Below are 27,125 nucleotides of genomic sequence, written 5' to 3' on the forward strand. Positions count from 1 at the left end.
AATCTTGCAAACTAGAGTGGGTCCAGTTCAAGTACATGCCCAGTAAGGTTTATACTTACCAAATGCAAGCCTTGACATGTGACCATCTGCTATGTTAAATGTTTGGACAACAATGAAACGCTTGTTACTTCGTTGGGGAAATTTTAACAGTCGTTTCAATACCTTCCTCAATGCAGAGTAGACTTTAAGTGGAGAAAACGATTTTAACTATGGAAATGAGGTTGGATGGACAGATGAATTGGGAACTAGTCGAAACCTATAAATGCTCAACCCGATTTTCCACTTATCTAAACTAACAAAACCAGAGCTAATAGCAGAATACTAACATTTTCTAATTGGAGTGGAAAAAAAGAGTCCATAGGTGCATATAGAGTTTCTTTTCAGAAATCGAATGGAAAAGTTTATTACAGTCTGGAAATTCTATGTTTAATGGAGTTCTTACACAGAGAACAAGAACAAATTTCTACTTGAATACAAGGAACATGGATAGTTTAATACAAAGACCAGGGAGATATCATACCACAGAACCAAAAAAACTATATGTGAACAGAAAAATTAGAATTTCAATGGACTTGTCATACTAAGTGATTCATGAAACACCATCCAAGACTCCAAGTTAATCCTCTATAAAACGCCGAAAAACCAAAATATGAAATGGTTCACATCCAAAAGATCATACTACCATTTGTTTATGGGGTTCACTAGGCGAAGAATCAGTCAGCTGACACAGCCTCAGATCGCCAAATCTTTTGAATCCACCCGCCAAGAGCTGAATACCGAGAATACAATTAGATGGTTTATTGGTTTGTGTTATTTTAATTGATTCTGGAAATATTTGTAGAATTTGGAATTCTTGGAGAAGTCATTAACTTTTAAAAGGGAATCAAACAAGTGGATTTCTTGAGATATTTTAGTGTCCTGCCATGGCTACTGTCCCAAGACGAAAAATCTGATGCCAAGACGAAGATATTTGGTGCATTGATTTTCACCCAAAAATAATCAAAAACAATGTTTATTTAATAAATTGGATATCCACATAAATAAATATCATACCATGTTATAGGAAATTAGCAATAAATACACCATGTGTCATTTATTTATCTATTTTATTTATTTTGATGTTTACTTGTGCAGCAAATCTCATTGCTTGTCATTTCCCTGTTTGCGAGGAATAAATTGCCATTTCCATCGTATCTATTCAGTTTTAACTTTATCTCTTCAAATTTGAGCTATTCTTCTTCTTCCAAGTCCACAACTTCGAAAGGGATGTAACACAGAAACAATGAGTTGAACACACTGATCTTGCAAAACACTTTTTTGCCTTTTATTAGAAATTACTTAGACAATCTCAAACGATCTGTCTAATCAGTTTTACACGACCTTGCTATGCAATTCGACACTGACCAATTCTTAGTCTATCCGATCTACCAGAACAACAGTTGTGTAACTAGATTACAATCACTCACCAAGAATCTTAAATTCTCACTTAGCTTCTTGTGATATTGATCTCTTAATTCTCGTTCAGAACGGCTAACTTCCTTGGAATATATACCACCTCGCCTTGTGTATATCTCCTTTTCTTTTTCCGTTGGGATTACAATCTCCCTTTCTTGTTACGAAGATCTCCTCCCTTACCTTGCATCAATAGTACCACGTCAACATCTCTTCTACATCCTATGTATCACTTATGAATTTGTGTTATTCTCGTTCTTCCGTGCGTCACACTTGTTGCCTTACCTTGCAGAGCCACGACTCTTACAAACTTTTGTAATAAAAAATTCAAAACAAAATTCCACAACAACAAGTCTATAACCACGACTCCACAACTAATAATCCGAAAACCTAAGCAGAATACAAGGAGCATCAGCATAATTTGCTTTCATTGAATTGATCTATCTTTTCGTCTGTTACATGATATCCGTAAGATATATCTTTTTTCATGTATAGAATGATGTATTCGTATACAATAGATTAAACAAACTTGTGTTTGTAGCATATTCGACCACAACATACCAAATGATCTGCCAGTAGCATTGTATATGTATTTTGTAGGTCCACGACTTATATACAATCCATTCCGTATATCATATGAGATTGGAATGCTCTCCTAACTAACTTGTGCGCATAACTATCCAAGACAAATGAAAACACTCTACAACAGTTTATGGATCTTTAGTTGTTTAAAGTCCATAATCTCCACTTTACCAACTATTATAATTTTGAATAGACAAATTTTGTTTGTCCTCAAATGCGACAAAAAGATATATACAACGAATAAGTAGAATCACTTTGCTGAGGAAGGCTCGGACTAGCATAGGACGTTACTACGTTAGTTAGTGATTTCACTTTAAAATAAAATAAAAGGAAATCACATTTTTAATCTTGTTACGTGTTACACTTTCTATTATAGTGTTTCATTATGATTGATTACTGAATCGAGTTGAATGGAGAAATGGAATCTAGCATATCTTATGGGAATAAGTATAATTTTATCAGTTAAATTCAATCAGAATGCAAATAAACCCGTAATAGATTTCTAAAATGTCAAGTGGAAAGGAGCCAAAGTTGAAAGTTATTTGCGAATAATTAATTATGCAAAAATGCAAATCATGATACCTTAAGTACGAATTTACGTCATGGATCATTGTTGAATAGTCAAAAGTCACAAACACGTACGTGCCATCGCCATAGACTTCTCCTCAACCGCTCGTGATCACCCGCATCAATATGCAACATATTATATTCGTAAATCCCAATATTTTTGAGTCTTTTTTTGGTTTGAACCTTTCATGAATCTTTTATAGTCTTGCTCCGTTGATCGCATTTCGCTGATAAATGGTAGGATTATATAGATTGACCTGGAAGAAAATATACTACTATAAAGTACAAATAGTCACAAAACATCAAATTAAATTTACTTTTGTATAGAAACTTTAATAACAAAATGAAAAAAAAAAAAACTTAAAAACATTGATACCGAGAGTAATACTTACTTAATTGGCAATCAATTTGAGATTTGTAATATCTCAACTGCTAAACTTTTATTTGTTTTTATTTAGTTTGGAATCTTTAGCCCCCTGTGTGGTTTAAAAGGTTATGATAATAAAATCATGTAATCCTTTTTAGCTTTTAATAAGTGCGGAACAGTTTTTTTTCCTTTCTAAAGTGGGCTACCAACAATTTAAATATTTGGTTAAAGAATGCTATCTTTAGTTTAGTTTGATTGGGATTTCTAGTAGTAATCGATCTAAGCATTTCAAGCTTTATGTCAAAATGTCAGAATTTAAATTAGAAACAAAAGAAAAAAACACATTTTCTTAGCAACATATCTCTATTTATACTAAAAGGACTGTCACGAAAAGCTTGCCTCTCAATGGTACGGTATTTTATCAAGGTTAGGAAATATTATTTTTACTAATCTTATTAAAATCGGGTTTTGGGACTATATAATAAACACAAATCTTAAAGGTATGTATTATTCATTCACAAAACCATAAATAAAGTCTAAAATCATGTATTTATTTTAATGTGTTTTCCATTTTCTGTCTAGTTTCTTCGCTTTAATTCTCAACACTTCTGCGATGGAAAAAACGTACCAACAAAATTCTCCCTGGGCGATATAAATGAGATCATCGACATGTTTGCATCCGCATCTAATGTGTATGCATTACAGCATGAGTAAGTCAATAGTTAAAAGTTGGTTCCCAAAAGGTGTCCTTTTGAGATGAGAGAATGAGAGATTCTGCGATCCGAAGGTCTCATTTCTAATTTTCTACTTCCTTAGAGACTCAAAGAGATTGGAAATTAAAGGTCAATCTTGTGCCGCTATGTGATATCTCTCAAGACATTGTATCTCGCATCATACTTCTAGTTATTCAAAGTTCATACATCAAATTTATTACAGATCGGCAACGGCGATTAAAGTTTCTTTAACCCAAACACAAAATTATTTTTTACAGTTTTAGTTTTAAGTTATATTATTTTTCAAATTTTTATTTTTATTTTTCAAATTGGACATATTCGAACAAACCTCAGTAGTGTAATTATTTATTAATTATTATATACGGTTGAAAATCAGTGGAACCGAAAGGATAATATATATGCCAATTATTATGTATCTCATTCTCACCTGCTAGCTGTAGCGGTTAGCTAGCTTGTCCACTCATGAGTCATCAAACCAATAGTGGAATGGAACATTATGCATACTAAAGCAATTCAATTAATAGTAATTATATTATGGACACATCTCCGAAGGTTCAGATAGTTGAATGAACACAACAATCGAATGTTTGTAAATTATATTTTCATTTGTAAATTTAGTGGTTAATTTATAGGGAATATTTCTTGAATCATATATATTTATGTTTATTACTAGCTTCCATTTTGTTTATTTATTAGAATGTTGTATATAAGTTTACTTTTAAATATTTTTACAGATTGTATATACCTCCTTTAAAATGATTGTATATATCTCCTTTAAAAAACTACAATGATTGATAATTGCATATACCTGCTTAAAAATTTGTGTTATTCGGAGTAGTTTCCCTGATTTATATCAGGGAATGTTGTTTCAGATTCAATCTCGACACCATTAATTATACAGAGTATTTCTACTTTTGTAGTACTATGTTTCTTACAAGGCAAATTAACAACGTCACAATAAGTGAGAAGCTCACACAAAGCAAAAAAAAAAAACACAGCATAATCAAATTCTAATTGATTTACTTGCCAAATTTTCATCATCATCATCATAAGAAAGTAGAATATTCTCGGAAGTAATATCTTGACAGTTATAGTTGTCAATCCCTTCAAAGGAGTCAACTTCATTGAGCGGAGTCACGTGGATATCATTAAACGACTTCGTCTCGATTTTATCCCCTTGAAGAATCATTGTAAGATCCCTCATGAACAAAGTGTTCTCTAAACAAGACTCGTCCAACATCAAAAAATCTTCATCATCATGAGATACAACATCACTCAAAAATCTTGATGAAAATCCCGTCATATCTTCAATGTCACCGAAGATATTTTCGTACATTAACGAATCGGAGGAGTCTGAAAACATGGACGAGGACAAAGATGTTGCATCGAGGTTCATGTTTTGGTTATTGAGTAGATTCGAAGGGGATGGTTTGGAAGAAGAACTCGTTGACTTCTCACGTTCAGAAGCACTTGTAGGAGGAGTAATGTGACTAATAAGCGGGCCACCACTTCCAATAATATCAGACAAAACACTGTGATTGATTCTCTTACCTAATCTGCTTGCTACTCTGTTCAAGAGCCGAGCTGATGGTGACCCGGACGATTTATTATTGTTTGACTTCTGATCATCTTCCTCCAGCGATGTCTCAGGATGGTCTGATGATTTACCGGCACCATCAAGAAGGGACTTGTGGGTCAACGGATCAATACCTTTCTTAAGCAGACGTTTCTTGATGTGAGTGTTCCAATGGTTCTTGATCTCGTTGTCTGTTCTTCCTGCTAATCTACGAGCTATGGCCGACCATCTGATCAACAAAACATTATTTAATTAGCAAAAGTGTTTATACCAAATCACCACTATAGCATTATAACTGTGACGAAACACATGATTTGTGAGGATTTTTAATGTTTTTATTTTATTATACCTTTACATTAGCTAAGTTTATATATCGTTTTCAATAACTTTCTTTTCGTTTTAATATTTTTATTAACATTGCTATAATAATATTGAATAATATGATTTGCTTTTGCAATTTCTTAATGATAATTAAATACTTTACATGTGATGAAATTATAATATGATATGTTATTTATATACAACTATATAAACAGTTTTTTATATATAAAAATAGGTAATGAAATGCAAATACTAAAGCAATATATCAATCGATCAATCCTTGTTTAATGTCCTTAATCAAGTTTAAACTGATACACTATATTTTAAAAAACTTACTTGTTGCCATGAATGGCATGGAGCTCGATAATGGAATCTTCTTCCTCGTGGCTAAATTCTCCACGCTTAATGTCAGGTCTAAGGTAATTGGCCCATCTCAATCTGCAGCTTTTGCCACATCTCTTGAGTCCTGTAATATTATAATGATTGAAAATTATCAATTATCAATAAAACAGTATAATGCCAAGAATATTCTAAATTGATGAAATTAATAATTAGAAGAAACAGAGAAAAAAAAAAAATAAGGCATACCAGCTTTATCTGGAAGGGTGCGCCATCCTCCTTCACCGTGATGTTGAACGTACACAATGAGTTTTTGGTCTTCTTCTTGAGTCCATGCTCCTTTCTTCAACCCTTCTGCTCTGCAACAAGGTGTTCTAACCATTCTTGATTCTTGATTGTAATGAGAGAAAATAGGGAAAGAGAGAAGAAGAGAGCTATTTTGTATTGTGGGCTTATGATGGATCATATAAATAAAGGACTACTTGATCTTTTGATGAGAACATTAAGGCATCGATAGATACGTCTTATCGACATCCTGTTCTTACTCGAGACTCTACTTCTCTTTTTCATATATAATTGATATTTTTTTTTCTCAAAAACTGATAAATTTTTTTCGTATTTTGAGATGAAGAATATAGAGAGCAGAGAGATGTTTGCTTGTTTTCACTTGGCCTGGCTAAGGCAAGTGAGAGATTTGAGTATGGATCGCAGAGCTTTTTATAATATGTGTGCGTGGCTTCTGTGCAGCTGACGGCGTCGTTTTGCAGTGTCTGCCACGTGAATTTTAAATTAGTTATAAAAAAGTTACTTTTATCAAATGTGTAGACTTTTTTTTTTTAATAAAAGGTTCAAATGTGTAGACTTTGTCAGTGGAAAAAGTTTTAGATGGAGGCTTTTCTACGTATCCTCATTTTCCTAGCTAGCCAATTCTCTGTTTTTTTTTTTCTTTAAACATTTTATTTTTTTTTGTGTTATAAATTTGGCTTTTTCATGAAATCATGAGTTACCCCATAAAACTTTGAGATGGAGATTCCTAATTAGAGTATCATACCAAACGATTTTTTTTTATTTCTTATGTTTTCGAGTAATCTTTAAATAGGTTTTGTATGTTATGGAATTTTGGATGCGAGCTCGGAACATCATTGATCGTAATATATATTGACAAGTCCTAGCTAACTTAATTACTTTTCTACACACGTATATGGAGATTTTTTTCTTCTGAGATTGGTGACGGATACTATTCCGCATGTGGCTGCTGCAAACTCGTACCATTTTTATAGGGTTTTAATCCACATCAGAATCAATAAGTGGTGTTTTATCTTTTCCTCATTCTATTTTAAATACTTGGTTGAAGTCTAAATTAATTTTTTACAACGTTAGATTTTTAAAATAATTTTAAAACAAATAATAGTCGGAGTACGTAGACAGAAACGCCAAACACTCATATATTTGACATAAAGCCACATGAAATTTGGTTTACAAATTAGTTTGTAATTTAACACTTTATAATACTATTCTTGAGACAAGTATTTGACCTGAAAGTGATATAAAAATATGAGAAAGTTTTTTAATATATATTACGACTATGAGTTTAAATAGGTTTGATTTTAGCGACAAAAGATTCGATATATATTTCTCACGTTGACATCATAATTGAGGTCTCATCTCACGGCTGTCAAAACAAAAATTGAAGTCTCACGTATTAGACAACACTTTTGTAGATAAATGGGATTCATTTTATCCAATAATAGTCTCCATTTCCTTTACAGTCGGAACATTTTTTTTTGTTGTGGACAAAAAATTTAATTTGAACATTAAATGTATAGTACTCTACTGTCATATTTTCTATTAGTTGAATTTTCTCATCAGTCTTTGGATGTTTTCAGACAAATAGAACGGTCATCAGAATATATTTAATTAGTTGTGGTTAAAATATGTCCAAAGTCATAGCTCACGATCAACATTCACGAGTTGTGGAAGAGAAAAACAAAACTTAACCTAGGGTCCTAGGGACATGCACAGAAAAAATAGAAAGAATCAAAGAAAATGCGAAGGCAGAAGAGTACGTGTGACGTGTTATTATTATCAGAATAAAATCAACTGCAAAAGATGGAGTGCGCGACTTTTCTAAGACAGACCAAAATCGTGGATTAGAAACAATATTATAATAAGCATACACAAAAGAAAAAAAATCATTACACGACAACAAAATAATTATAATAATGAATAAGAAATACGAGATGGTTTAGAAAAACAGTAGGCGCGCGGTCTGGTTTATACATATTTTGAAGGTTCGAGGAAAGTGGTAATTTACTTATATTAGTTGATGTCGTTTCAATTTTGAAGAAACTACCTAGAACTTGGCCCTTAAAACACTGGACCTGGACAACATATTAAATAAATCAATAAACACGCGATGAAAACAAAGGCAAATCATAAATATACTTGATTAATCGATACTAGAGCTTATTTTTCCAAAAGATGCATGTGACTGAACACAATGCCTAAAACGGAAAACCACCAAAACTGTTTGTCTACAAACAGGTCAGGTCTTCTAACTTACGGTTGCGAAGTATATATAGGCTCACTTTCTCGGTTAATCATGGTTTTGTGTTGGTGTTTGGGCTTGTGTTTTAGTCTGGCTTAAACAAAATAATATTTAACAATGTTCAAAAAATCGCTAGACAGTAGGTAGGCGGGTGATAAGAGACTAACGCCTAGGCGAATTATGATGATAACTGATAAGTAACAAAGGATAAGTAACAAAGGATCCGTCCGATTGGTTGCATTTGTTTGTTTATTTTCCCACTATAAAAGTTCATTAATTTTTAAAAACAGACTGTTCAAAACCAGAACAAGGAGACTTAGCATCAACACCTAATAATAAGGATGTTAAGATCATATATGATGGCCTCTCGATGAATTTTATCATCATGTTCTTGGATAATGGAGTTGGGGTTTGCTGATTCTTATTCAAAATTGCAATTCTCAAAACCAGTGCGATTGGTTGCACTAGTTTGTCTTGAGAGACGATTATACATCATGATGATATATTCTCTCAAGGAACCACAATTTCCTTCATTTTAGTTTTACATATAACTGGAAACTTAAAACAATTTGTTTGAAATAGTTACTGGAGAGTTTCTAAGATAATTTTCTAGCGAAACAACATATGAAATGTCTCACTAACAAAATGAAGCTCGTAAAAAACCAATAACATTGTATATTCTTGATGATATCATAGTAAGAATTATTTTGTTGAATTGTGGAGTTAAATCTCTCGTTTTAGGTACACAGAATGGTCATAAGAAATGAATTCTTTTTTTATTTTTGGTAGAACTTAAGCAATGAAATTCACGAAAAAGTATGAAGAATTTATGAGATTTAACGTTAATCAACCCCCAAAGAAGTCATGACTGTCATGTTTCACTTAGTGACTATGGACAATGAACTAAGAAAAAAACGAAAATATTGTAAGGTTCAAAAGAAATTGTAGCGGAAAATGAAATTAGATATGTTTTACTTAGTTGATCCAAAACTAACAGAACTAATACAGTATATATAAATTGTTTTTGGTTGTGACATGAGATAATGATGCTACAGATATGTATATATGGCTCATTTTGGATTCCTTATCCAACGAAATCTCCAAAACTATCTTTCAAAAAAAAAGAAGACACTGTTAACACACAAACCCATCAGTGGCAGAGAAAATGAAGACAATGATGCTACCCAATGCAAAACTCTCGACCGCATCCGCAAGATTTCAACCGTCGCCTGTAGAGCCACCGCAGCCCAGCCGGAGAACCGCCGGAGGAGCCTCTCCGTCGCTCGAACTCAGCTGTAGATTATCACGCCGGAATCTAAGTAAATCCTCGTTGCTTCTACTCCTCGGTACTCAGATTACTCTGACGCCATTGTTCGACCTCTCTAAAGCCCAAGCAGATACAATCTCTCCAGAAATCGATAATCCACCGAATTGCGGAAATAGAGTAACTACAGATTTCAATTTCATGTCTCAATCTTCGATAATGCATCAATTCAATTTCTTTCTCATTTTCACCCCAAAATTGGCCATAATCTAGGTATTGACTAAGAAAGCATTCATTGACGTATCCATCGACGGAGAACCAATCGGACGGATCATAATCGGTTTATACGGCGACGACGTGCCGGCGGGAACTGCCAGATTCAGCAGCATCGTGAGCGGAAAAGCCGGAATCAGCTACCGGAGAAAAGAGTTCGTGAAGATTATGCCAGGATACGTCCAGCACGGCGGAATCAGATCGTACGGCGCCGATGCAGATCGAGCAACCGCCGCAGCTGGGAGCCTACAAAACCTAATCGAGGAATGGGAGAGAGGGAAAAGAGGAGAGAGATGCAAGGAAATCAAGGCGGGAAGCGTTGGAATCGTGGTGAGGGATCCGTCGAAACCGCCACCGAAGACGAAGCTGGTGGCGAGGAACGGGAAGCTTGAGGTGGAGGAAGAGGAAATAGCGGTGGGGCCTAACGGAACGGAGTTTGTGATTACGGCGAGTGATTCGCCGGAGCTGGAGGAATCGGTGCTGGTGATTGGGGAGGTGTTGGAAGGAAAGGAAGTTGTGGAGAAGATGAGGCAAGTGAAGACGGTGAGGGATAATACATCCTCTCCTTATTTCAGGTAAGAATATTGAATATCGACCGTTGGATTCGTTTCGTTATTTTTGAGATTAAAGCCTTATCAAGGGTTGTGATTGTGGTTGTGGTGTTGCGAACGAACAGGGTGGCTAAGGTGATCGGAGATAAGAGAGCCGTGGTGGCGGAGAGAGGCTTTAATCGGCCTTATTCAAAAGTCCTAGTCACCAACTGTGGTCTCATTGACTCTCAATGACCTCATGACTTGGTCAAATCCTTGCTTTTTTGGGAATTTTTTCTCTTTTGGTTTGGAAATGTCGATTTCGTATATCTTTCAAGTAATTAAGGTTCTGATTGGTATCAAAACTGGCTAAAGATAAATTTTGTTATGTATTAAGGCAGCCCACACCTATGAATTCTATTGGACGCAGAAATGATATGGACTGCATAATTGCACAATGGCGAAAATAATCTTATGAAATAAAATAAGCTATTTAAAAATCATTTTTAATGGTGTTTTATTTATATTTTTGTTAAGTAAAAATGTAAAATATTAGTGAAATTGTAGGATGGCAAAAGGCGTTTTTGTGTTTTATTTTTATTTTATAAATTTTTATTGATTGATAAAATACCTACAAATTTGCGTTTTGTAGGTTACCTAAACTTAAATGGAAGGAATATGTTTATACTTTCAACTTACTACTAATTATAAACCCTTCTTGTTGTTTTTATTGATTTGTAATACGCATTAATGAAGTGTATATCTATTTTTTTTTTTTCAACTATCCAACTACTACATCACTATTGGCCCGTTAAAAGGTGGTTCGGAAGAACCTCTCACAACTGGCTCGTTATGAATGATTTGGGAAAAAAAATGCCTTTTGCTCGAGCTTCTTTTGTAAGATTATCCGCTCGGACATTTGAACTTCTGGGAATATGAGAGAGTGTGAAGTTCAAGAAGCTTTCTCGGAGATTGCGGAAGATTTCCAACTCTGATAAGAAAGATGGCCAATCTGATGGAGATTCTGACATGCTTACCAAATCCAAGCAATCGGTTTGAAAGTGGACGGATAAGATCAGTCGATCTTTCATGCAAGACATAGCCCATAAGAGGCTCTCCAACTCGGCATGAAGGGCCGAGAGACTTCTACGACAACCCTGAAGGCCTAAAGTCTCTCCACTCCTATCCTCCTTTAAGCTCCACCCTAGCCCAGTAATCAGGTCGCTGCCTGTCCAGGATGCATCAACCTGACAAATCGGGAACCTCTAGGCATCCGGTAGAGTAATCGGGAGCCAAGGAATGGGGGGGGTAGTCTCGTCTGTTGCGTCTTCGTCTTCTTCTGGGTCGTTTGCAAGCTTCCAGCTTTCTGATTCAATCTTGGCGTGGATCAAAGTATCTACTGGGAAAAGATCTTGTCGTTCATCGCTTTCCAAATATACCACAGGATCCAAGGATAAATATCTTTTTGTGGATGTCATGCCTAGCTCTTTTGTTTTCCAAAAGAGGAAGTTCATATTTTGGTAAATAGAAGTACTCGAGAAGAGGCCCGGAAAGGGAAGTGTATATCTATTTGAAAGAGTAAAAGTACATTTTATACTAACTAGGTGAATACCTGCATGTTACGTGCGGGTTTTTCTTTTCAATTTTTTTTCAAAATTTTTTTTATATAATTTTATAAAAATTAATATAGTCATCACTTGTTACTTACTTACTTGTTAATATTTTATTCTAAAAATAAATATTAATTTAAAATACATATTAAATATTATTTAATAATTTAAAGTTATATTAAAATTAATAAGTATCATTCAATATTTTTAATTAACTAAAACATTAATTTTTGTTTAACATTTACACAAATATTAATTAATAATTAATTAATAAAAATTAAAATAAATATAATCATCATTTCATTTGTTACTTGTTAGTATTTTATTATAAATAATCTTAAAAAATTAATTTAAAATACATCTGGAATATTATTAAGTAATATACAGTTATATAAAAATTAAATACATATCTATTAATATTTTTAATCAGTTATAATATAAATGTTTATTTAATGTTAATTATGAGTCAATTAATAAAATAAACTTTTTATATTTTTTAAATGTTTTAAAATTTAATATTAAAATTTATTAATTAAAATTTAAGTGACATGTAAAACTTTTTCCAATGCTGATGTGGCAAACAACTAGAGAAAGTTGTCTAACTTTTGAATCTTTGCTTTATGAAATGAAATCAATTCATGTGCGTAGTAAGTCAATTAGAAACAAAGAAAGCTCAAAATGCCTGGTCCACAATTGTTGCTCGACCTAACGAAGCCCAAATTTGGCCCATCTTAATTTTTAGGGTTTTCTATCTTCTTCAATTATCATCTATGGTTAGCGTCTCCTCGTCCCTTAAATTCACAGCCGGAAAAGTTGTCGTTCCCTTCTAGGATTAGCGCCGAGAAAAAGCAACGATGCCGGCAAAACAGAGAACTCCGAAGGTCAGCCGAAACCCTGATCTGATCAGGGGAGTTGGTAAATATTCTAGATCGCAGATGTACCATAAGAGGGGTTTGTGGGCTATCAAGGCCAAAAATGGCGGCGTTTTCCCCCGCCACGACGCTAAATCAAAGGTTGATACCACGGCGGAGAAGCCCCCGAAGTTCTATCCAGCTGAAGACGTTAAGAAACCTCTCGCCAACAGGCGCAAGCCAAAGCCTACCAAGCTCAGGTATTTTATAAAACTCCCTTACTTGTTGCTCTCTTGGACTAATATATAGATAGATGTGATTGTCTTGTATGTGTTTGATCGATTTGTTTGGCTCTTAAGTACTTTCAGTCTCGTTTGAATCGTAATTGCAAATATGTAACTTCAAAGTAGTGGAAATGTAGTGTTCAGGACGATTTAGTTATGCATACCTGTTATTCGTAGTCAGTTTCATCTATATATATTTCCGAGTTATTCTAATCTCCTTATATATGTATTGCAGAGCAAGCATCACCCCAGGGACAGTGCTGATTATCCTTGCTGGTAGGTTCAAGGGCAAGAGAGTTGTCTTTTTGAAACAGCTTCCCTCTGGTCTGCTTCTCGTTACTGGTGAGTTCTTCTATATCTAATCTCATGATCTTTGATACCTTTCATTTTCCATTTCGAAACAGAGCTCATTCGCTACCTTTTCTTTGAGTGTTCTGTTGTTGTTAATTTGTCACATTCCTGTTTTGTTGTCGACTCTCAGGACCCTTCAAGATCAATGGTGTTCCTTTGAGACGTGTTAACCAGTCCTATGTGATCGGCACTTCCACAAAGGTTGACATTTCTGGAGTGAGCCTCGATAAATTCGATGATAAGTATTTTGGAAAGGTTACTGAGAAGAAAAAGAAGAAGGGAGAAGGAGAATTCTTTGAGGCAGAGAAAGAGGTATATTTTCCCTCCATTGTTTTTTACCAAACCAAAATCTATGCTTGAAGTTAAAAGAAAACCTTGTGCGTTTTGGATTACGCAGGAGAAAAAGGAGATTCCCCAAGGGAAGAAGGATGACCAGAAGGCAGTGGACGCAGCTTTGATCAAAGCCATTGAAGCAGTTCCAGAGCTGAAGACTTACCTTGGCGCAAGGTTTTCATTGAAACAAGGAATGAAGCCCCATGAGCTTGTTTTCTAGATTTCATAACCTTTCTCTGAGGTCTCTTCTAGAGTGTGTGTCTCCTTTAGTCTTACTCTCTAAATGGTTGATCTTGTTCTTGTTCACCGATCAAAGACAAATTTTTGGCTTCGTTATTCCTATGTTTTCTGGTTTTTACATACGGATATTTATCAATCTTGTTTTTAAAAGTGAGATTTGTAGCAATGGAGAAAAAAATTTCACAAGACTTCTAAAATTGGGATACGGTGACAAGCGAAGTAATGGCTACGGTTCACAAGATGGAAGTTGAAGAACTGTGAAATTAACAATTCTAAGAAGATATAATTTGCTTACGTTCTAGTTGAAATGGTTCTAAACACTTGTTACAAGTTTCTCTCAAACATAGATAGTGAGTAAAAGAGATCAGGCCAAACATACATAATGAATAAGAAAGGGAGCTTCTAAACGAGAGCTTGATCACCAACTTTAGGTGTTTCTTTGCCGGCACAATCAGAAACTTTAGCTCCAGCCTCCACATCTCCGGCCAAACAGCGTCTCCATTTCCGTCTCAGATACCCTAAAAGCCCACCACTCTTTATCATCTCAAGCGGATTGGCTTCAGCCACTAAAACAGTGCTCTGGCGGCGCCGTGCGCATATCCGGCCCAAGAAGCAGGAGAGAACTGCAAGAACGACAAGAACAGAGATGACTGCAAAGAAGGGTCCAATGGAGCCGGACGAGTAGTGGTTTGGACCGTTTGGTGCTGCGATTAGATTAGCATTTGTCGCTATAGGCTCCATCTCATTGCTTCCTAATGGCTGTTGCGGTTGTTGTTGAGTGGGATACAACAAAGTGCTGCTAGTAGTACCAGTCATTGCCATTTGATCTTATGATGCTTTGGTTCTTGGAGATCAAGATTCAATATTTCTCGATAGATCGATGGGATCTTTAGTTATGGTGTATCTGCGAATGAAGGTCTAATATATAGGCATGTGCATATGAACATTGGTCTTTTGAAAAGCTTTTAGCCGACCAGAGTTTGTAAAAGAATGACATGGAAAGGTGAATAAAGGGGAGAAATCCTCATCAGCTTCATCAAAAAAGCTTCTCAATCTATAATATAACAAAAGTATATATAATCCATTGCTCTCTTAGAGGTGAAGTAAACGTTGACTTTATTGTCTCGACTCTTGATCTGATTTTGAGGTTTGTGATGTTATTATAGTTATTATTCTGATTTTCTGAAACTGCCACTTACTGTCTGAGATTAGTGAAGTGAATATGACTTATGAATGTTTTCTCTACAAAATCAATCGATGCTTAGAGCATCTCCACCCCTCATACTCATGAAGGGTTGTTAAATATTATTTAATAATAAATTTGACATTTTTAAAAATTAAGAACTCCTTTTCTATTTTTTAAGTCCATTCCTCATACTCATTAAAAGTTGTTAAAATGTTAACTGGGCTGAGTTAATGGGCTAAGTTTATTAAAAAAATTCTTCTAAGGCCCAAAACGATGTGAACATAATTTTTTGGCCCAATTTATAATATCATCCGACATCAATCCGTAAACCAAATTTTATTGCATTACACATAATTTATAACAGTTAAAACATGAAAATTATACAAAATATATATAAAAGCATTATTAAAATCAGAAATACATGTAATTAGCCCGTCAAAAGCTGCTTCCTCGAAACTCCTCGCTTCGAAGCATCGGTGCTAAGAAGGGACTAAGGAAAAACCATGGCGGGAATCCGGCCAATCGTCCGATCCCGAGCCGATACTCTTTGGCTTCCAGTTTCTCAAACCTGCAAAAAAAACCAAAGAATTGAAAAACACAAGAAATGTGGTTGGGCTAAGATTTTTATTGGGCCATATATGATTTTAAGCCCAAACACAAGAAATGCTTCTTCCAATTAAAAGCCACTACGTAGATATATACTCAAGAAAGAGAAACTCTTCCACAAGAGGTTATCAACCCATAATATAAGCTTTTACTAATTTTCTGATTTATTTTAATTGCTTCAAAATCCTTATATCCCCACTACATCTCTGCAATGGAGATAGTCTTAGTAAAAAAATTAAACAATAGTTTACATGAAATCAGAAAACAACTCTGCATTAAAAGCCCAATCCGACTTAAAGGCCCACGAGGCCCAATCTTGCCCTTCACTTAGGGTTTCTGAGTCTTCAAATGTTGTGACCTATCGCCTCTACTATCATCCGTCAATTCTCTCCCGGAAAATTTTTCCTGATTCTCTTTTGAGGGTTTGCGACAGAGAGAAAGCAACCATGCCGGCGAAACAGAGGATGCCTAAGGTCAGCAGGAACCCTGATCTGATCAGGGGTGTTGGTAAATACTCGAGGTCGCAGATGTACCATAAGAGGGGTTTGTGGGCTATCAAGGCCAAAAACGGCGGCGTTTTCCCCCGCCACGACGCTAAATCTAAGGTTGATGCTGCGGCGGAGAAGCCACCGAAGTTCTATCCGGCTGAAGATGTTAAGAAACCTCTCGCCAACAGGCGGAAGCCAAAACCCACCAAGCTCAGGTACCTATCTGACTCACTGTCTCATGATCTTGGATAGAAAGCTAGCTCGATTCAAATGTATTCTACGTGTTTGGCTCTTAGAGTAGTTGTTTGCTTAGTGGCTCTGTATTAGATTGTTTGAATCTGCTGGATCATTTTAAAACTGTTGTCTTGTGGGGTTTTAAAGATTATTGGAAATGAAGGAGTTTTCGAAGATTACAATGTTCTATTTCCTTGATTTTGTTACTTCATTGTAAGTGGAGGTATGTCTAAGGCCGAAATGTACGTAATTTCTGTGAAAAGATTGACTGGTTTTTGCTTATATTTTCCTCTTATTTGTAATATTTGTCTACAGTATCTGTGTGATTAGTCTCGTTCTATTGTTAATGGCGATTGTCAAACAGCCTACCTTGATTTCATTTATATACGTAGCGAGAATGAGATGTCTATGGTTAATCCAATCTCCTTATATATATATGTATTGCAGAGCAAGCATCACCCCAGGGACAGTGTTGATTATCCTTGCTGGTAGGTTCAAGGGCAAGAGAGTTGTCTTTTTGAAGCAACTTCCCTCTGGCTTGCTTCTCGTTACTGGTGAGTTATCTTTTTTATCTTTGTTCTCATTATCTTTCCCACTGTCTGTATTCCATATGAAGCTAAGATTATTTTTCTATCTTTTCTTTGATTGTCGTATTTACATAACCTGACATGTTTCTTTTTTTTTGGTATTGGCCATCAGGACCCTTCAAGATCAATGGTGTTCCTTTGAGACGTGTTAACCAGTCCTATGTGATCGGCACTTCCACGAAGGTTGACATTTCTGGAGTGAGCCTCGATAAATTCGATGATAAGTATTTTGGAAAGGTTGCCGAGAAGAAGAAAAAGAAGGGAGAAGGAGAGTTCTTTGAGGCAGAGAAAGAGGTAATCATTATCTTGGGGAAAAGTTGTTTATTTTGATGAAAAATATTTGGCTATTGAAGTTCATTCTAGAATAATAGACAACAAAACTCATCTTCATTGTAATTTGCCAAATCAAACCATATGCTTGACCTTTTGCGTTTTGGATTACGCAGGAGAAGAAGGAGATTCCACAAGGGAAGAAGGATGACCAGAAGGCAGTGGACGCAGCTTTGATCAAAGCCATTGAAGCAGTTCCAGAGCTGAAGACTTACCTTGGCGCAAGGTTTTCATTGAAACAAGGAATGAAGCCCCATGAGCTTGTTTTCTAGATTTCATAACCTTTTTCTGAGTTTTCTAGAGTATCTGTGTCCTGAATTTTTTACCCTCTAAAATGGTTGTTTTGTTCATGTCCACCTACCAGAGATAATTTTTTGGCTTATACAATCTATATTTTCTGTTTTTTATATAAACAATCGTTTTTGTTTTTGGATTTGCGTTTTGAAGCAAATTATCTCGATTGATAAGTGACTGAAGAAGCTATGATGAAAACTCATTGATCGATCTCTATTGAACACAACTTTTGTTCCTGTTTAACAACTACTAATATTACATGTATTGATGCATGATTGAAGAACAATATATATATTTCATGTATATTTGGGAAAATCAACTATAAGAACCTCGATAATCCTCGACTTCATCGACTGTCTCCTTGAGAGACCAAGCTATGGCAAGACTGATGCAGGCGAGTACCAAGGTAGGATAAGAAAACATGGAGAGATACTTCCATTGATGAACAATGGCTTTCAGAATGCTGAGCTGGCAACCTCTGCAATTCAAACAATATTCATAATCACATTCTTCAGGAACTTGGTTCTGTTGATACTGCTGTTTCCAACTCCATTCTCCTGGCTTGTCGAACATTGTCCTGTCCCCACATCCCTGAGGCTGTGCACAGCAATACTTCTGCAGATATATTATAAGCAAATCAATGTACATGCTTCAGTAACCAAGTTTCAAAATTGTAGATAATGTAAAGAACATATTTTATTAGTTCGTTATAAAAATAGTATTAGATTCAAAAGTTACCCAAACATTGCTGTTTTTACTGGCATTGAAATTACAGTCATGGTTGTGAACGATACACCAGGTTACTTGCTGAAACCTTTCCCGAGAGACGAGCCGTCCAAGCAACTGATTGACAGTGCGGTTGTCCTCGGCCGGATTCTTGGCGATGCCAAAAGTGGTGTTGTAAATGAAGCATTTGATTGAGTAAGAAGCTACAATCATTATGACCACAATCATACCAAAGAAGAAAAATATGAAAAGGCGTTTAGAACGGCAACAGATTCCGTATAGACCCATCTGAGGAATCAACAGAAGGATCAGACCGAGTAAGACGAATTGGCTTGAGGTTTCTTGGATGCAAGTGGACACTGTTGCTTTTTGGTAAAGACCTGTTCCCATCATTGTGAGGCCAATACATATCAAGATTATTGTCGTCATTGTTAGCAAACCAGATTGCACTTCTGACATTTTTTTTTATATATTTGACAGAATCTGGAGAGCTTGAAGGCCCTGAGATTTTAAGAGAATTGTCACCAAATTTGGACTTTGTTTTTTTTCGTAATACCAAGGGATTGAAACAAGGAGATGAATAAGTGAGAACATAAAACGTTTCCTGGTGAAGGATCTGCTGTTTTAGAAAAACCTTACTGTTTTGGTTTGTTTGTTGAAGTTCTTAGTTTAGTTTAGGACAATCTTTAGGAGTTAAAATTGTCAAACGGTTTTGCATGTTGGGACAAATGGGACTTGACTATTTATAGAAAAAGTTGTTTTTTTCTGTTTCAGTTTTAAACCAAGTCTCAGGTTTAACAAAATCCAGCTTCTTTTTATACATACAAAACCATTCCTTTAAGGAACGGTGATAAAATAAAGAATCTTGTACTCATCTAATGGCCAATTGAAAAGTAGAACCTAAATTGTGAATGATCTGAGACTTGCTGCAGGTTGTCTCAGGCAGGTACTTTGTTGGTCTCCAAAGTGGTTTTACTTAGAGTGGAGAAGGAGCGTTCTTTGAAACCCAACATTTTGTTCAAAGCTCCAACATAAGCTTTAACACTCGACACAACAATGTCCATTCCTGCTCCAGCTCCACTGTAAAAACACAATTTAGCTTCAACCATGTTAACGAGACAAGAAACACTTGTGTGTTCAATTCTGTTTCATTAGTTTCAGTTGCTAGATGGAGGCCTCTACTTTAGTTTCAACAAGGATGATGAAGAAGGTAAAAGTGATTTTACCTAAAAGTTCTTTGGACAGATTCACCGGTGACTGCGTTTGTTGATGAGTAGTTGTTGTCTCCGCGGATTAGAACCCGAGTGGTTGCAATAGCATCAATGCCTTCTGTTACTGCATTCATCGAGTACTCAAGGAGAGTCGCTGGTTCCTGAATATGGAAAGCCGATGATCAGCTTAAGATAAAGTACTCATTGATTGATGTATATAGCTCACAGTCCTAGGGAAAAGAATACCTTAACGATAAGATCGACTGCCTTGTAAGCTGCATCTACAGGTCCAGTTCCAATAGAACAAGCTACATGCTCTTTGCCATCGGAATCAGCAAGTTTTACGGTTGATGTTGAGAGACCGAGAGTTCCACAAGTTATCTACATTCCCAACTTCCATAATCAAAGTAAGAGAATTGACTGAAGAAGAAATTTAAAAAAGAGAGAAAAACAAATCCCAGCTCCAATATTCACCTGCATGTCCAGGAGTTTCCACACGGCTTCTGGCTGAAAAACTTCATCAGATACTAAAGCTATCAAGTCAGCATCGGTCACTCTCTAGGTCACCAAAGAAGAAAATCAATCAGGAGAAGTTATATGAACATTTCAAAACACTAAAAATATTAAAAAGAGCAAAACCCCAATCCATCTTCTCTGCATCATCATATAAATGGGGGCTAAATGTCTGCAAATTCAGGAAGAGCAACCCAAACTAGTGCCTGCCAAGGCTCTTACTACCTTTTTTTGCTCAGCCACAGTTTTGAAACGCCAGAAAAGGTTACTTAGCTGCTCATCATTCAATTCATAACCGAGCTGGAAATGTAAAAAGTAATAAGAAAACAATTTCATAATATATAAGACGGTAGGTAGTAGTGAGTATGGTTATGGCCCTTATGGGTAAAGACTATTATGTACCTCATTCAAACGGTCTCTAAGTGCGTGACGACCACTGCAACAAAAATAAAAACAGTAAGCATTGGGGTTGGACAAAACAAGCCCGTTGAGGATAGCGAGTCTCAACAACAAAACTTCCATACCTAAGCTTCCCCAACACAATGCCAGCTTCATTCGATCGCTCAAGTCCGATCTCTTCAGGGCACATGATTTCATATGTACCCTTGTGCTTCAGCATTCCATCCTAGATAGAGTGTGTGAATAGTAACAAGAAAACGCTCATGAACAGATTTATGCAGAAGACTGAAAGAGTAAATATGCAAGTCATGAGTTGAGAATCAAATTATTCCTTCATTTAACTCTTTTCACCAAGAGACTGAGTAAAAGGCTTAGGCTGTAAGGGTCAGTCATACCAGGAGAGATATACTTCTCTCGTTTAATGTAAATGAGGCAGAAGAAATAATGAGAATAGCGTAAAGTATGTTTCTTTAACTGACCTGATGAATACCACTTTCATGCGCAAAGGCGTTCGCTCCTACAATAGCCTTATGGGGCTGCGTTTGCATACCAGTGTACTCTTCAACCTGAGCAAATGAGGAAAATTTACAAACTGCTTTGCCTATTACTTCCGCTTCCACAATGTGGAGAATGAAGTTCAAGATGTGTACCATCTTGCTTGTCATAACAATGTGCCGAGTATCAATTCCAGTATATAGGCCTCCTAATACATGATCCCCACGGCATTTTATGGCCATCACAACCTAAACAGTTACAAAGAAAACATTCAGGTATTAACTAAGTATTTAAATGCAGCACTAGACGATCATGAACCAGAAGTCACAAAATTCATATGTAGCAAAATGTCCAAGTGGCTATGGAAAGGAAGGCCACTTGGGGAGGTTTTTATACAAAAAACAATTTCTAACCTCTTCTAATGAAGCGTTTCCAGCTCTTTCGCCAATTCCATTGATCGTCACTTCCACTTGCCTTGCACCTGAATGTGCACCCTTAAGTACCAAAAAAAACGTTGACATGTTAGTAACAATTCATAACACCGAATCTGATGCAACCCCAAAAAGAAATTTTTTTTTTTGACATACAGCTAAAGTGTTGGCGGTTGAGAGTCCAAGATCATTCTGACAATGTGTAGAGATGATAACATTTTGGTTCCCAGGAGTATTGGCTTTAATATCAGCAATCAACTGACCAAACTCACTAGGCAAGGTTATACCAACAGTATCAGGTATGTTGAGAGTTGTTGCTCCAGCTTTGATCACCTCACCAAGAATCTCGTACAAGTACTCTCTCTCCGATCTGGACACCACAAAGTGAATTTTACATAAACAGAGCTTCCGAAAACAGACAAATCTTGTTATTAAAGGATCGTCTAAAGGTCCACAAATTTACCACCGAATCCAATTTAAATAAAAAGGGAACTCGTACACTATTCAGTCACTATACTACAAAATTTCAATGCCACTATTCCAAAGTACTACAAAAGATGAGACTTTCAAGAACAAAACTTGAGTAAAAGTCCATTTTTTCCCCCACGAATCAGAATATTCAATCAAAACACTCAGGAAAAGAAAAAAGTTCGTACCTTCCGGCATCTTCTGGACTAAATTCAACATCTTGGCAACCCAAGCTCCTGGCGAATCTAACCATATTCCTAGCGATCTCGATAACTTCCTCTTTGCTCTTCTTCAGCTTATACTTCAGATGAATGTCGCTAGTAGCTATAAACGTGTGGATCCTAGGCCGTTTAGCGTACTTGACAGCTTCCCAAGCCGTCTCGATATCTTTCTTGTTACACCTCGAGAGCCCACAGATCACAGGGACGTATCCATTTTCGTCGACGGTGTTGCCAACAGTCTCCGCTATGGTCTTCACAGCTTCGAAATCGTCTTTCGAAGCAGCGGGAAAACCGGCTTCGATTATGTCGACTCCGAGCTTGGCTAATTGACGAGCGATGTCGAGCTTTTCCTTGGAGGTTAACGTAGCTCCGGGAGACTGTTCTCCGTCTCGGAGAGTCGTGTCGAAGACTCGGACGTAATTGGGATCGGAGATTCGGTTAGGCGTGTATTCGGGACGACGGCGAGGAGAATGAGGTGGTAGATGAGGAGAAGAAGAATCAGAGAGGGAGCAAGAGAGACGAAATTTTCCGGCGGTTATAAGGGAGACGGGACGGTGGTGGTATGTTCGGAGATGCAGAGATGACAATGGTGAGAGATAGAATGCGGGATTTGAAGGTATACCGAAAGATGGTGAAGTGAGATTAGGGCTTGTGATACTCGAAGACGCCATTGCAATGAAAATCTAAGCGAGAGAGAGACTGAGAGATGATAGTGTGCCGGCGGCGACGACGGCACTGTGTCTGGTTATACTATTTTCTTTAATTATTATTTTTATCTTTATTTGAAAGTTTCTGCGAACCGAAACGAACCATATGTTTACTTAAACCTGAATTTAATTGAGGTTTTTCAACCGGTTAAATTCTGGTCTTTTTGACTCCTTAGTTTTCATCGCCTACCAGACGCACCAACCTCGGGAGGGACGTTTTTCAAATATTTAACTCCTTCTTTTTTTTTGTCTTCCTCCTTTTAGTCAAACAAGCGAGAGAAACTCAGAAGTTTTTTTGGCTTTTTAGGTATCGTTCATGGCTTTGACTACAAAACCTCACCATCTTCAGAGATCTTTCCTCTCTCCTCCTCATCGTGTTTCCGGCCAGCGATATTTGGAATCTGCGCCGTCGTCATGCCTGAGATTCCGCCGCAGCGGTGTGCAATGCTCGGTGGTGGCTAAGGAGTGTAGAGTGAAAGGAGTCAAAGCCAGGCAGATTATTGATAGTAGAGGGAATCCGACGGTCGAGGTTGACCTGATTACTGATAATCTGTACCGGTCGGCTGTTCCCAGTGGTGCATCTACGGGGATCTATGAGGCGCTCGAGCTTAGAGATGGTGATAAGAGCGTCTATGGTGGTAAAGGTGTTTTACAGGCTATTCGAAACATCAACAACCTTGTGGCTCCTAAACTCATCGGAGTTGACGTTAGGTGAGAATTAAGAATTCGTTCCAGAATCCAAAGAACATATAAGAAAGGTCATGGATTCGGTGTTTTTATGCTTATTTTAGATCGAAAGTCTCAACCTTTTTTGTTTTTGCTTTTTCTCTGATAAATAGTAAATACTAGTCAATCTGGTCGATACGACACTTGTTGAGCATCTTGCTGTCATTTTCCGTAGTCTTTTGACTTGGATTTGAATCGTTTGGCTGCCCTTGACTTTATTAGCTGTTTGATTCGTCTGATCTTTGAACTCAAGACTGTCATTAATCTAGTACAGGTTATTGATCTTTGAAACTCTTTTTTTTTTCCTTACAAGGAACCAAGCTGATGTTGATGCTCTTATGCTGGAACTGGATGGGACCCTGAACAAGTCGAAACTCGGGGCTAATGCTATATTGGGAGTATCACTGAGCGTTTGCAGGGCAGGTGCTGGAGCTAAAGGAGTGCCTTTGTACAAACACATTCAAGAACTATCGGGAACGAAGGAGCTTGTCATGCCAGTTCCTGCATTCAATGTGATCAATGGAGGAAGTCATGCTGGAAATAGTTTGGCTATGCAAGAGTTTATGATTCTACCGGTGGGAGCAACCTCATTCTCAGAGGCCTTTCAGATGGGAAGTGAAGGTAAGTTATTGATTTTTTAGTTTAACATGTTAGCACTTAAGATAAAGAAATCATGGCGGCTTCCTATTTGCTTTTTGTTTGAGTTTGCAATGAATGTAAGAAAGACTGAAAACCTGTGATGACCATCTTCCTATTTTCTCTCTCGCTTTTGATTCTCAAGTTCTTTTTGTTGTTTGGACTACCCCAAAGCATTGTTTTTCTGATAGTAATGCACTTACTGTATTTTGTTGATTACAGTTTATCATACGTTGAAGGGGATAATCAAAGCTAAGTACGGTCAGGATGCTTGTAATGTCGGAGATGAAGGAGGATTTGCTCCGAATGTTCAAGATAACAGAGAGGGGCTAGTTCTGCTCATAGATGCAATTGAAAAGGCTGGTTACACCGGAAAGGTAGTCAAGTTCCCCTTATAAAATGATTAAAAGGTGCATGTCTTTTGTGTTTCTTCTCTTATCAAACTTCTGGCAGCTGATGTGTCAATATAACATGTGCAGATAAAAATAGGAATGGACGTAGCTGCATCGGAGTTTTTCATGAAAGATGGTAGATACGATTTGAACTTCAAGAAACAGCCAAACGATGGAGCTCATGTTCTATCAGCTGAGAGTCTTGCTGAACTCTACAGAGAATTCATCAAGGATTTCCCAATTGTCTCTGTCGAAGATCCTTTTGACCAGGATGATTGGAGCTCATGGGCTTCGTTGCAATCCTCTGTGGATATCCAACTCGTGGGGGATGACTTGTTGGTCACTAACCCGAAGAGGATAGCTGAAGCCATCAAGAAAAAGTCTTGCAATGCTCTACTCTTGAAGGTAAAGTTTAAATTTTTTTAATCCCAATTTGCCTCTCTTCTACAATGATTCCCAATTTGATCAAAACCCCGGTTTCATCTCGTGTGTAATCATTGGTTTTCGCAGGTCAACCAGATTGGAACAGTGACCGAGTCAATTCAAGCAGCACTTGACTCAAAAGCTGCAGGCTGGGGTGTAATGGTTAGTCACAGGAGTGGCGAGACAGAGGATAACTTCATCGCAGATCTTTCTGTTGGTTTGGCAAGCGGACAGGTATATTCTCTAAACCTGCCTGTATCATAGACGTGTTTACTCTATTGTGTTCTCTTATCATTCCCTGTTAATGTAGATCAAAACTGGTGCTCCTTGCCGAAGTGAACGATTGTCAAAGTACAACCAGGTAATTAACTAACATCCAAACTTATACAACTAGAAAAAGAAAAAACAAACATAACTTGTGTATCTATTCTAAGTGATGAGGGAGTTTCTTAAAACCGTGGGTTTGATTTTGTTTCCGTTGCAGCTTCTCCGTATTGAAGAGGAACTCGGAAATGTGCGCTATGCCGGCGAAGCTTTCAGATCACCGTGAAGGAATTGAGAAGGCATTCATTGGCTTTTGCTTGGTTCAATGCAAATGAGCCCTCCTTAGCTTTTGTAGCTGTCTCTGAAAAAGTATCAAATTTTTCCTTTTTCTTAAGAAAAACAAAAACAAGCAAATAAAAGAAACAACTTTTCCACTGAGTCTTCTGTTGTTATGCGGTTGATATTGATGTGGACATAAACCGACCAGTCATTTTCAGGCATTTTTCAGATTAAGCGAATAACCGGGATAAATTGGAGTTTATTACCTATTTTTCTTTACTGATATATGCAATTTATTTCAATCAAGTTATTGCGGCTTTTACCGGTTATAGGCTTCCAATCATCTTTGGTGCATTGGTTCACGTATGACGACGATTCGAAGAAGAGTGTTGTTTTGGTGTGACTTAATATTGAGTTGATGGTGAAAGCCTGTTGACAGCTCAGACAAATAAAATTGGTATTGTCGATCAACAAACAAATTAAGTATTTAGGATGCGACACTCATTCAGCTAATATATCATAAATCATGCTATTATTTTTATTAAAATAAATATTTTTAAATCGGTAAATCCGAAATGTAAATGTATACATCTATATTTTTTAACAATTTTAAATAAACTTAAACTATAATCAATTTTCATAAAAACAAAAAATTCTAAACGAAACTTACGACAGTTAAATCGTATCGGAGAAAGCCGAAGCGAAGCATCGTGAGCGATTTCTATTAATATTATCCTTGCTTTTGTACGTAATGGCTAAAACACGTAATGGCACTAGTTGGGAAAACATTTTGAGTCACGTGTAAGTTGTGTTCCGTATTCAATTTTGATTTGCATGCATCTGCATCAAGCCATCCGCCATCAAGAAACAACAGCCATAATGAGTACACATTACTTTTTTGTTTTTTTAATATTTCTTACACATGCTATTTGATTTTAATGTTTTGTTAAGTAAGATCCGTGTATATTCTAATAATCAAATAGATTTTTATTTTAAATTCATATCTTTATACATTGGACTTTGCAACAAAATTGAAATACTCAAACTTATTATTCCTATATTTCCTAAATTCTAAAGTCTAAAGTCCAATATCAAATTTGTGTATGAGAACCGAGAACACAAACAGACACATTTAGTTTGGAATATAAGACCACAATTACTAAAAACAATGTATTTATGAAACTCGTTTAAAATTGCGAAACAAAATAGTTTCATTTTCTGTCGCCCCCACCCTCTTTTTAGAAAACCTACAAAACCAAAAAAAAAAAAAAAAAAGTGGCTACCAAA

General features: G+C 36.5%; 8 protein-coding genes across 8 annotated transcripts; 4 read left to right on the forward strand and 4 right to left on the reverse strand.

Moving 5' to 3' along the window:
- Window positions 1-4,516: 4,516 nt before the first annotated feature.
- Window positions 4,517-6,609, reverse strand: LOC18008702 (transcription factor MYB122). The gene is made up of 3 exons (XM_006390406.2): window positions 6,188-6,609; window positions 5,936-6,065; window positions 4,517-5,507 (listed from the first exon to the last, which is right to left on the reverse strand). The coding sequence occupies exons 1-3, from the start codon at window positions 6,402-6,404 to the stop codon at window positions 4,706-4,708; spliced, it is 1,149 nt and encodes a 382-aa protein (XP_006390468.1). The 5' UTR covers window positions 6,405-6,609; the 3' UTR covers window positions 4,517-4,705.
- A 2,883-nt stretch (window positions 6,610-9,492) lies between these two features.
- LOC18008519 (peptidyl-prolyl cis-trans isomerase CYP26-2, chloroplastic) lies at window positions 9,493-10,945 on the forward strand. Its single transcript, XM_006390407.2, has 3 exons — window positions 9,493-9,930; window positions 10,024-10,598; window positions 10,700-10,945. The coding sequence occupies exons 1-3, from the start codon at window positions 9,652-9,654 to the stop codon at window positions 10,806-10,808; spliced, it is 963 nt and encodes a 320-aa protein (XP_006390469.1). The 5' UTR covers window positions 9,493-9,651; the 3' UTR covers window positions 10,809-10,945.
- A 1,962-nt stretch (window positions 10,946-12,907) lies between these two features.
- LOC18007854 (60S ribosomal protein L6-3) lies at window positions 12,908-14,372 on the forward strand. The gene is made up of 4 exons (XM_006390409.2): window positions 12,908-13,274; window positions 13,534-13,640; window positions 13,780-13,961; window positions 14,047-14,372. The coding sequence occupies exons 1-4, from the start codon at window positions 13,018-13,020 to the stop codon at window positions 14,200-14,202; spliced, it is 702 nt and encodes a 233-aa protein (XP_006390471.1). The 5' UTR covers window positions 12,908-13,017; the 3' UTR covers window positions 14,203-14,372.
- Window positions 14,373-14,444: 72 nt separating this feature from the next.
- Window positions 14,445-15,112, reverse strand: LOC18008564. The gene has a single exon (XM_006390410.2). It carries the CDS (start codon window positions 15,042-15,044, stop codon window positions 14,625-14,627), a length of 420 nt encoding a protein of 139 aa, XP_006390472.1. The 5' UTR covers window positions 15,045-15,112; the 3' UTR covers window positions 14,445-14,624.
- A 1,261-nt stretch (window positions 15,113-16,373) lies between these two features.
- On the forward strand, window positions 16,374-18,159 carry LOC18008351 (60S ribosomal protein L6-3). Its single transcript, XM_006390411.2, has 4 exons — window positions 16,374-16,717; window positions 17,184-17,290; window positions 17,436-17,617; window positions 17,770-18,159. Exons 1-4 carry the CDS (start codon window positions 16,461-16,463, stop codon window positions 17,923-17,925), a joined length of 702 nt encoding a protein of 233 aa, XP_006390473.1. The 5' UTR covers window positions 16,374-16,460; the 3' UTR covers window positions 17,926-18,159.
- A 103-nt stretch (window positions 18,160-18,262) lies between these two features.
- Window positions 18,263-19,132, reverse strand: LOC18008308 (tetraspanin-17). Its single transcript, XM_006390412.2, has 2 exons — window positions 18,686-19,132; window positions 18,263-18,562 (listed from the first exon to the last, which is right to left on the reverse strand). The coding sequence occupies exons 1-2, from the start codon at window positions 19,130-19,132 to the stop codon at window positions 18,263-18,265; spliced, it is 747 nt and encodes a 248-aa protein (XP_006390474.2).
- Window positions 19,133-19,413: 281 nt separating this feature from the next.
- On the reverse strand, window positions 19,414-23,156 carry LOC18008320 (2-isopropylmalate synthase 2, chloroplastic). The gene is made up of 12 exons (XM_006390413.2): window positions 22,379-23,156; window positions 21,879-22,092; window positions 21,705-21,785; window positions 21,447-21,539; window positions 21,276-21,362; window positions 20,922-21,022; window positions 20,800-20,833; window positions 20,623-20,697; window positions 20,359-20,442; window positions 20,131-20,265; window positions 19,900-20,045; window positions 19,414-19,753 (listed from the first exon to the last, which is right to left on the reverse strand). The coding sequence occupies exons 1-12, from the start codon at window positions 23,080-23,082 to the stop codon at window positions 19,612-19,614; spliced, it is 1,896 nt and encodes a 631-aa protein (XP_006390475.1). The 5' UTR covers window positions 23,083-23,156; the 3' UTR covers window positions 19,414-19,611.
- Window positions 23,157-23,389: 233 nt separating this feature from the next.
- Window positions 23,390-26,079, forward strand: LOC18009115 (enolase 1, chloroplastic). Its single transcript, XM_006390414.2, has 7 exons — window positions 23,390-23,829; window positions 24,158-24,465; window positions 24,703-24,857; window positions 24,960-25,277; window positions 25,383-25,529; window positions 25,606-25,656; window positions 25,780-26,079. Exons 1-7 carry the CDS (start codon window positions 23,435-23,437, stop codon window positions 25,843-25,845), a joined length of 1,440 nt encoding a protein of 479 aa, XP_006390476.1. The 5' UTR covers window positions 23,390-23,434; the 3' UTR covers window positions 25,846-26,079.
- Window positions 26,080-27,125: the final 1,046 nt, after the last annotated feature.

This window comes from Eutrema salsugineum, unplaced genomic scaffold (genome assembly GCF_000478725.1).
Source record: "Eutrema salsugineum unplaced genomic scaffold, Eutsalg1_0 scaffold_9, whole genome shotgun sequence".
In the NCBI taxonomy this organism is placed as follows: domain Eukaryota; kingdom Viridiplantae; phylum Streptophyta; class Magnoliopsida; order Brassicales; family Brassicaceae; genus Eutrema; species Eutrema salsugineum.

What these genes read in the sequence shown, in the direction of transcription:
- LOC18008702 (XM_006390406.2), bottom strand. Translation starts at nt 6,404, where the DNA reads ATGATCCATCATAAGCCCACAATACAAAATAGCTCTCTTCTTCTCTCT. An exon ending in CACCCTTCCAGATAAAGCTG is followed by an intron (nt 6,066 to 6,187) that starts GTATGCCTTATT and finishes ATAATATTACAG; the next exon opens with GACTCAAGAGATGTGGCAAA. An exon ending in CATGCCATTCATGGCAACAA is followed by an intron (nt 5,508 to 5,935) that starts GTAAGTTTTTTA and finishes TTTGTTGATCAG; the next exon opens with ATGGTCGGCCATAGCTCGTA.
- LOC18008519 (XM_006390407.2), top strand. Translation starts at nt 9,652, where the DNA reads ATGAAGACAATGATGCTACCCAATGCAAAACTCTCGACCGCATCCGCA. An exon ending in CACCGAATTGCGGAAATAGA is followed by an intron (nt 9,931 to 10,023) that starts GTAACTACAGAT and finishes GCCATAATCTAG; the next exon opens with GTATTGACTAAGAAAGCATT. An exon ending in ACATCCTCTCCTTATTTCAG is followed by an intron (nt 10,599 to 10,699) that starts GTAAGAATATTG and finishes GCGAACGAACAG; the next exon opens with GGTGGCTAAGGTGATCGGAG.
- LOC18007854 (XM_006390409.2), top strand. Translation starts at nt 13,018, where the DNA reads ATGCCGGCAAAACAGAGAACTCCGAAGGTCAGCCGAAACCCTGATCTG. An exon ending in CCAAAGCCTACCAAGCTCAG is followed by an intron (nt 13,275 to 13,533) that starts GTATTTTATAAA and finishes TATGTATTGCAG; the next exon opens with AGCAAGCATCACCCCAGGGA. An exon ending in TGGTCTGCTTCTCGTTACTG is followed by an intron (nt 13,641 to 13,779) that starts GTGAGTTCTTCT and finishes GTCGACTCTCAG; the next exon opens with GACCCTTCAAGATCAATGGT.
- LOC18008564 (XM_006390410.2), bottom strand. Translation starts at nt 15,044, where the DNA reads ATGGCAATGACTGGTACTACTAGCAGCACTTTGTTGTATCCCACTCAA.
- LOC18008351 (XM_006390411.2), top strand. Translation starts at nt 16,461, where the DNA reads ATGCCGGCGAAACAGAGGATGCCTAAGGTCAGCAGGAACCCTGATCTG. An exon ending in TGGCTTGCTTCTCGTTACTG is followed by an intron (nt 17,291 to 17,435) that starts GTGAGTTATCTT and finishes ATTGGCCATCAG; the next exon opens with GACCCTTCAAGATCAATGGT. An exon ending in TCTTTGAGGCAGAGAAAGAG is followed by an intron (nt 17,618 to 17,769) that starts GTAATCATTATC and finishes TGGATTACGCAG; the next exon opens with GAGAAGAAGGAGATTCCACA.
- LOC18008308 (XM_006390412.2), bottom strand. Translation starts at nt 19,132, where the DNA reads ATGTCAGAAGTGCAATCTGGTTTGCTAACAATGACGACAATAATCTTG. An exon ending in GTAAAAACAGCAATGTTTGG is followed by an intron (nt 18,563 to 18,685) that starts GTAACTTTTGAA and finishes ATATATCTGCAG; the next exon opens with AAGTATTGCTGTGCACAGCC.
- LOC18008320 (XM_006390413.2), bottom strand. Translation starts at nt 23,082, where the DNA reads ATGGCGTCTTCGAGTATCACAAGCCCTAATCTCACTTCACCATCTTTC. An exon ending in AGTCCAGAAGATGCCGGAAG is followed by an intron (nt 22,093 to 22,378) that starts GTACGAACTTTT and finishes TGTGGTGTCCAG; the next exon opens with ATCGGAGAGAGAGTACTTGT. An exon ending in ATTGTGTTGGGGAAGCTTAG is followed by an intron (nt 20,834 to 20,921) that starts GTATGGAAGTTT and finishes TTTTTGTTGCAG; the next exon opens with TGGTCGTCACGCACTTAGAG.
- LOC18009115 (XM_006390414.2), top strand. Translation starts at nt 23,435, where the DNA reads ATGGCTTTGACTACAAAACCTCACCATCTTCAGAGATCTTTCCTCTCT. An exon ending in GCAATGCTCTACTCTTGAAG is followed by an intron (nt 25,278 to 25,382) that starts GTAAAGTTTAAA and finishes TGGTTTTCGCAG; the next exon opens with GTCAACCAGATTGGAACAGT. An exon ending in TTGGTTTGGCAAGCGGACAG is followed by an intron (nt 25,530 to 25,605) that starts GTATATTCTCTA and finishes CTGTTAATGTAG; the next exon opens with ATCAAAACTGGTGCTCCTTG.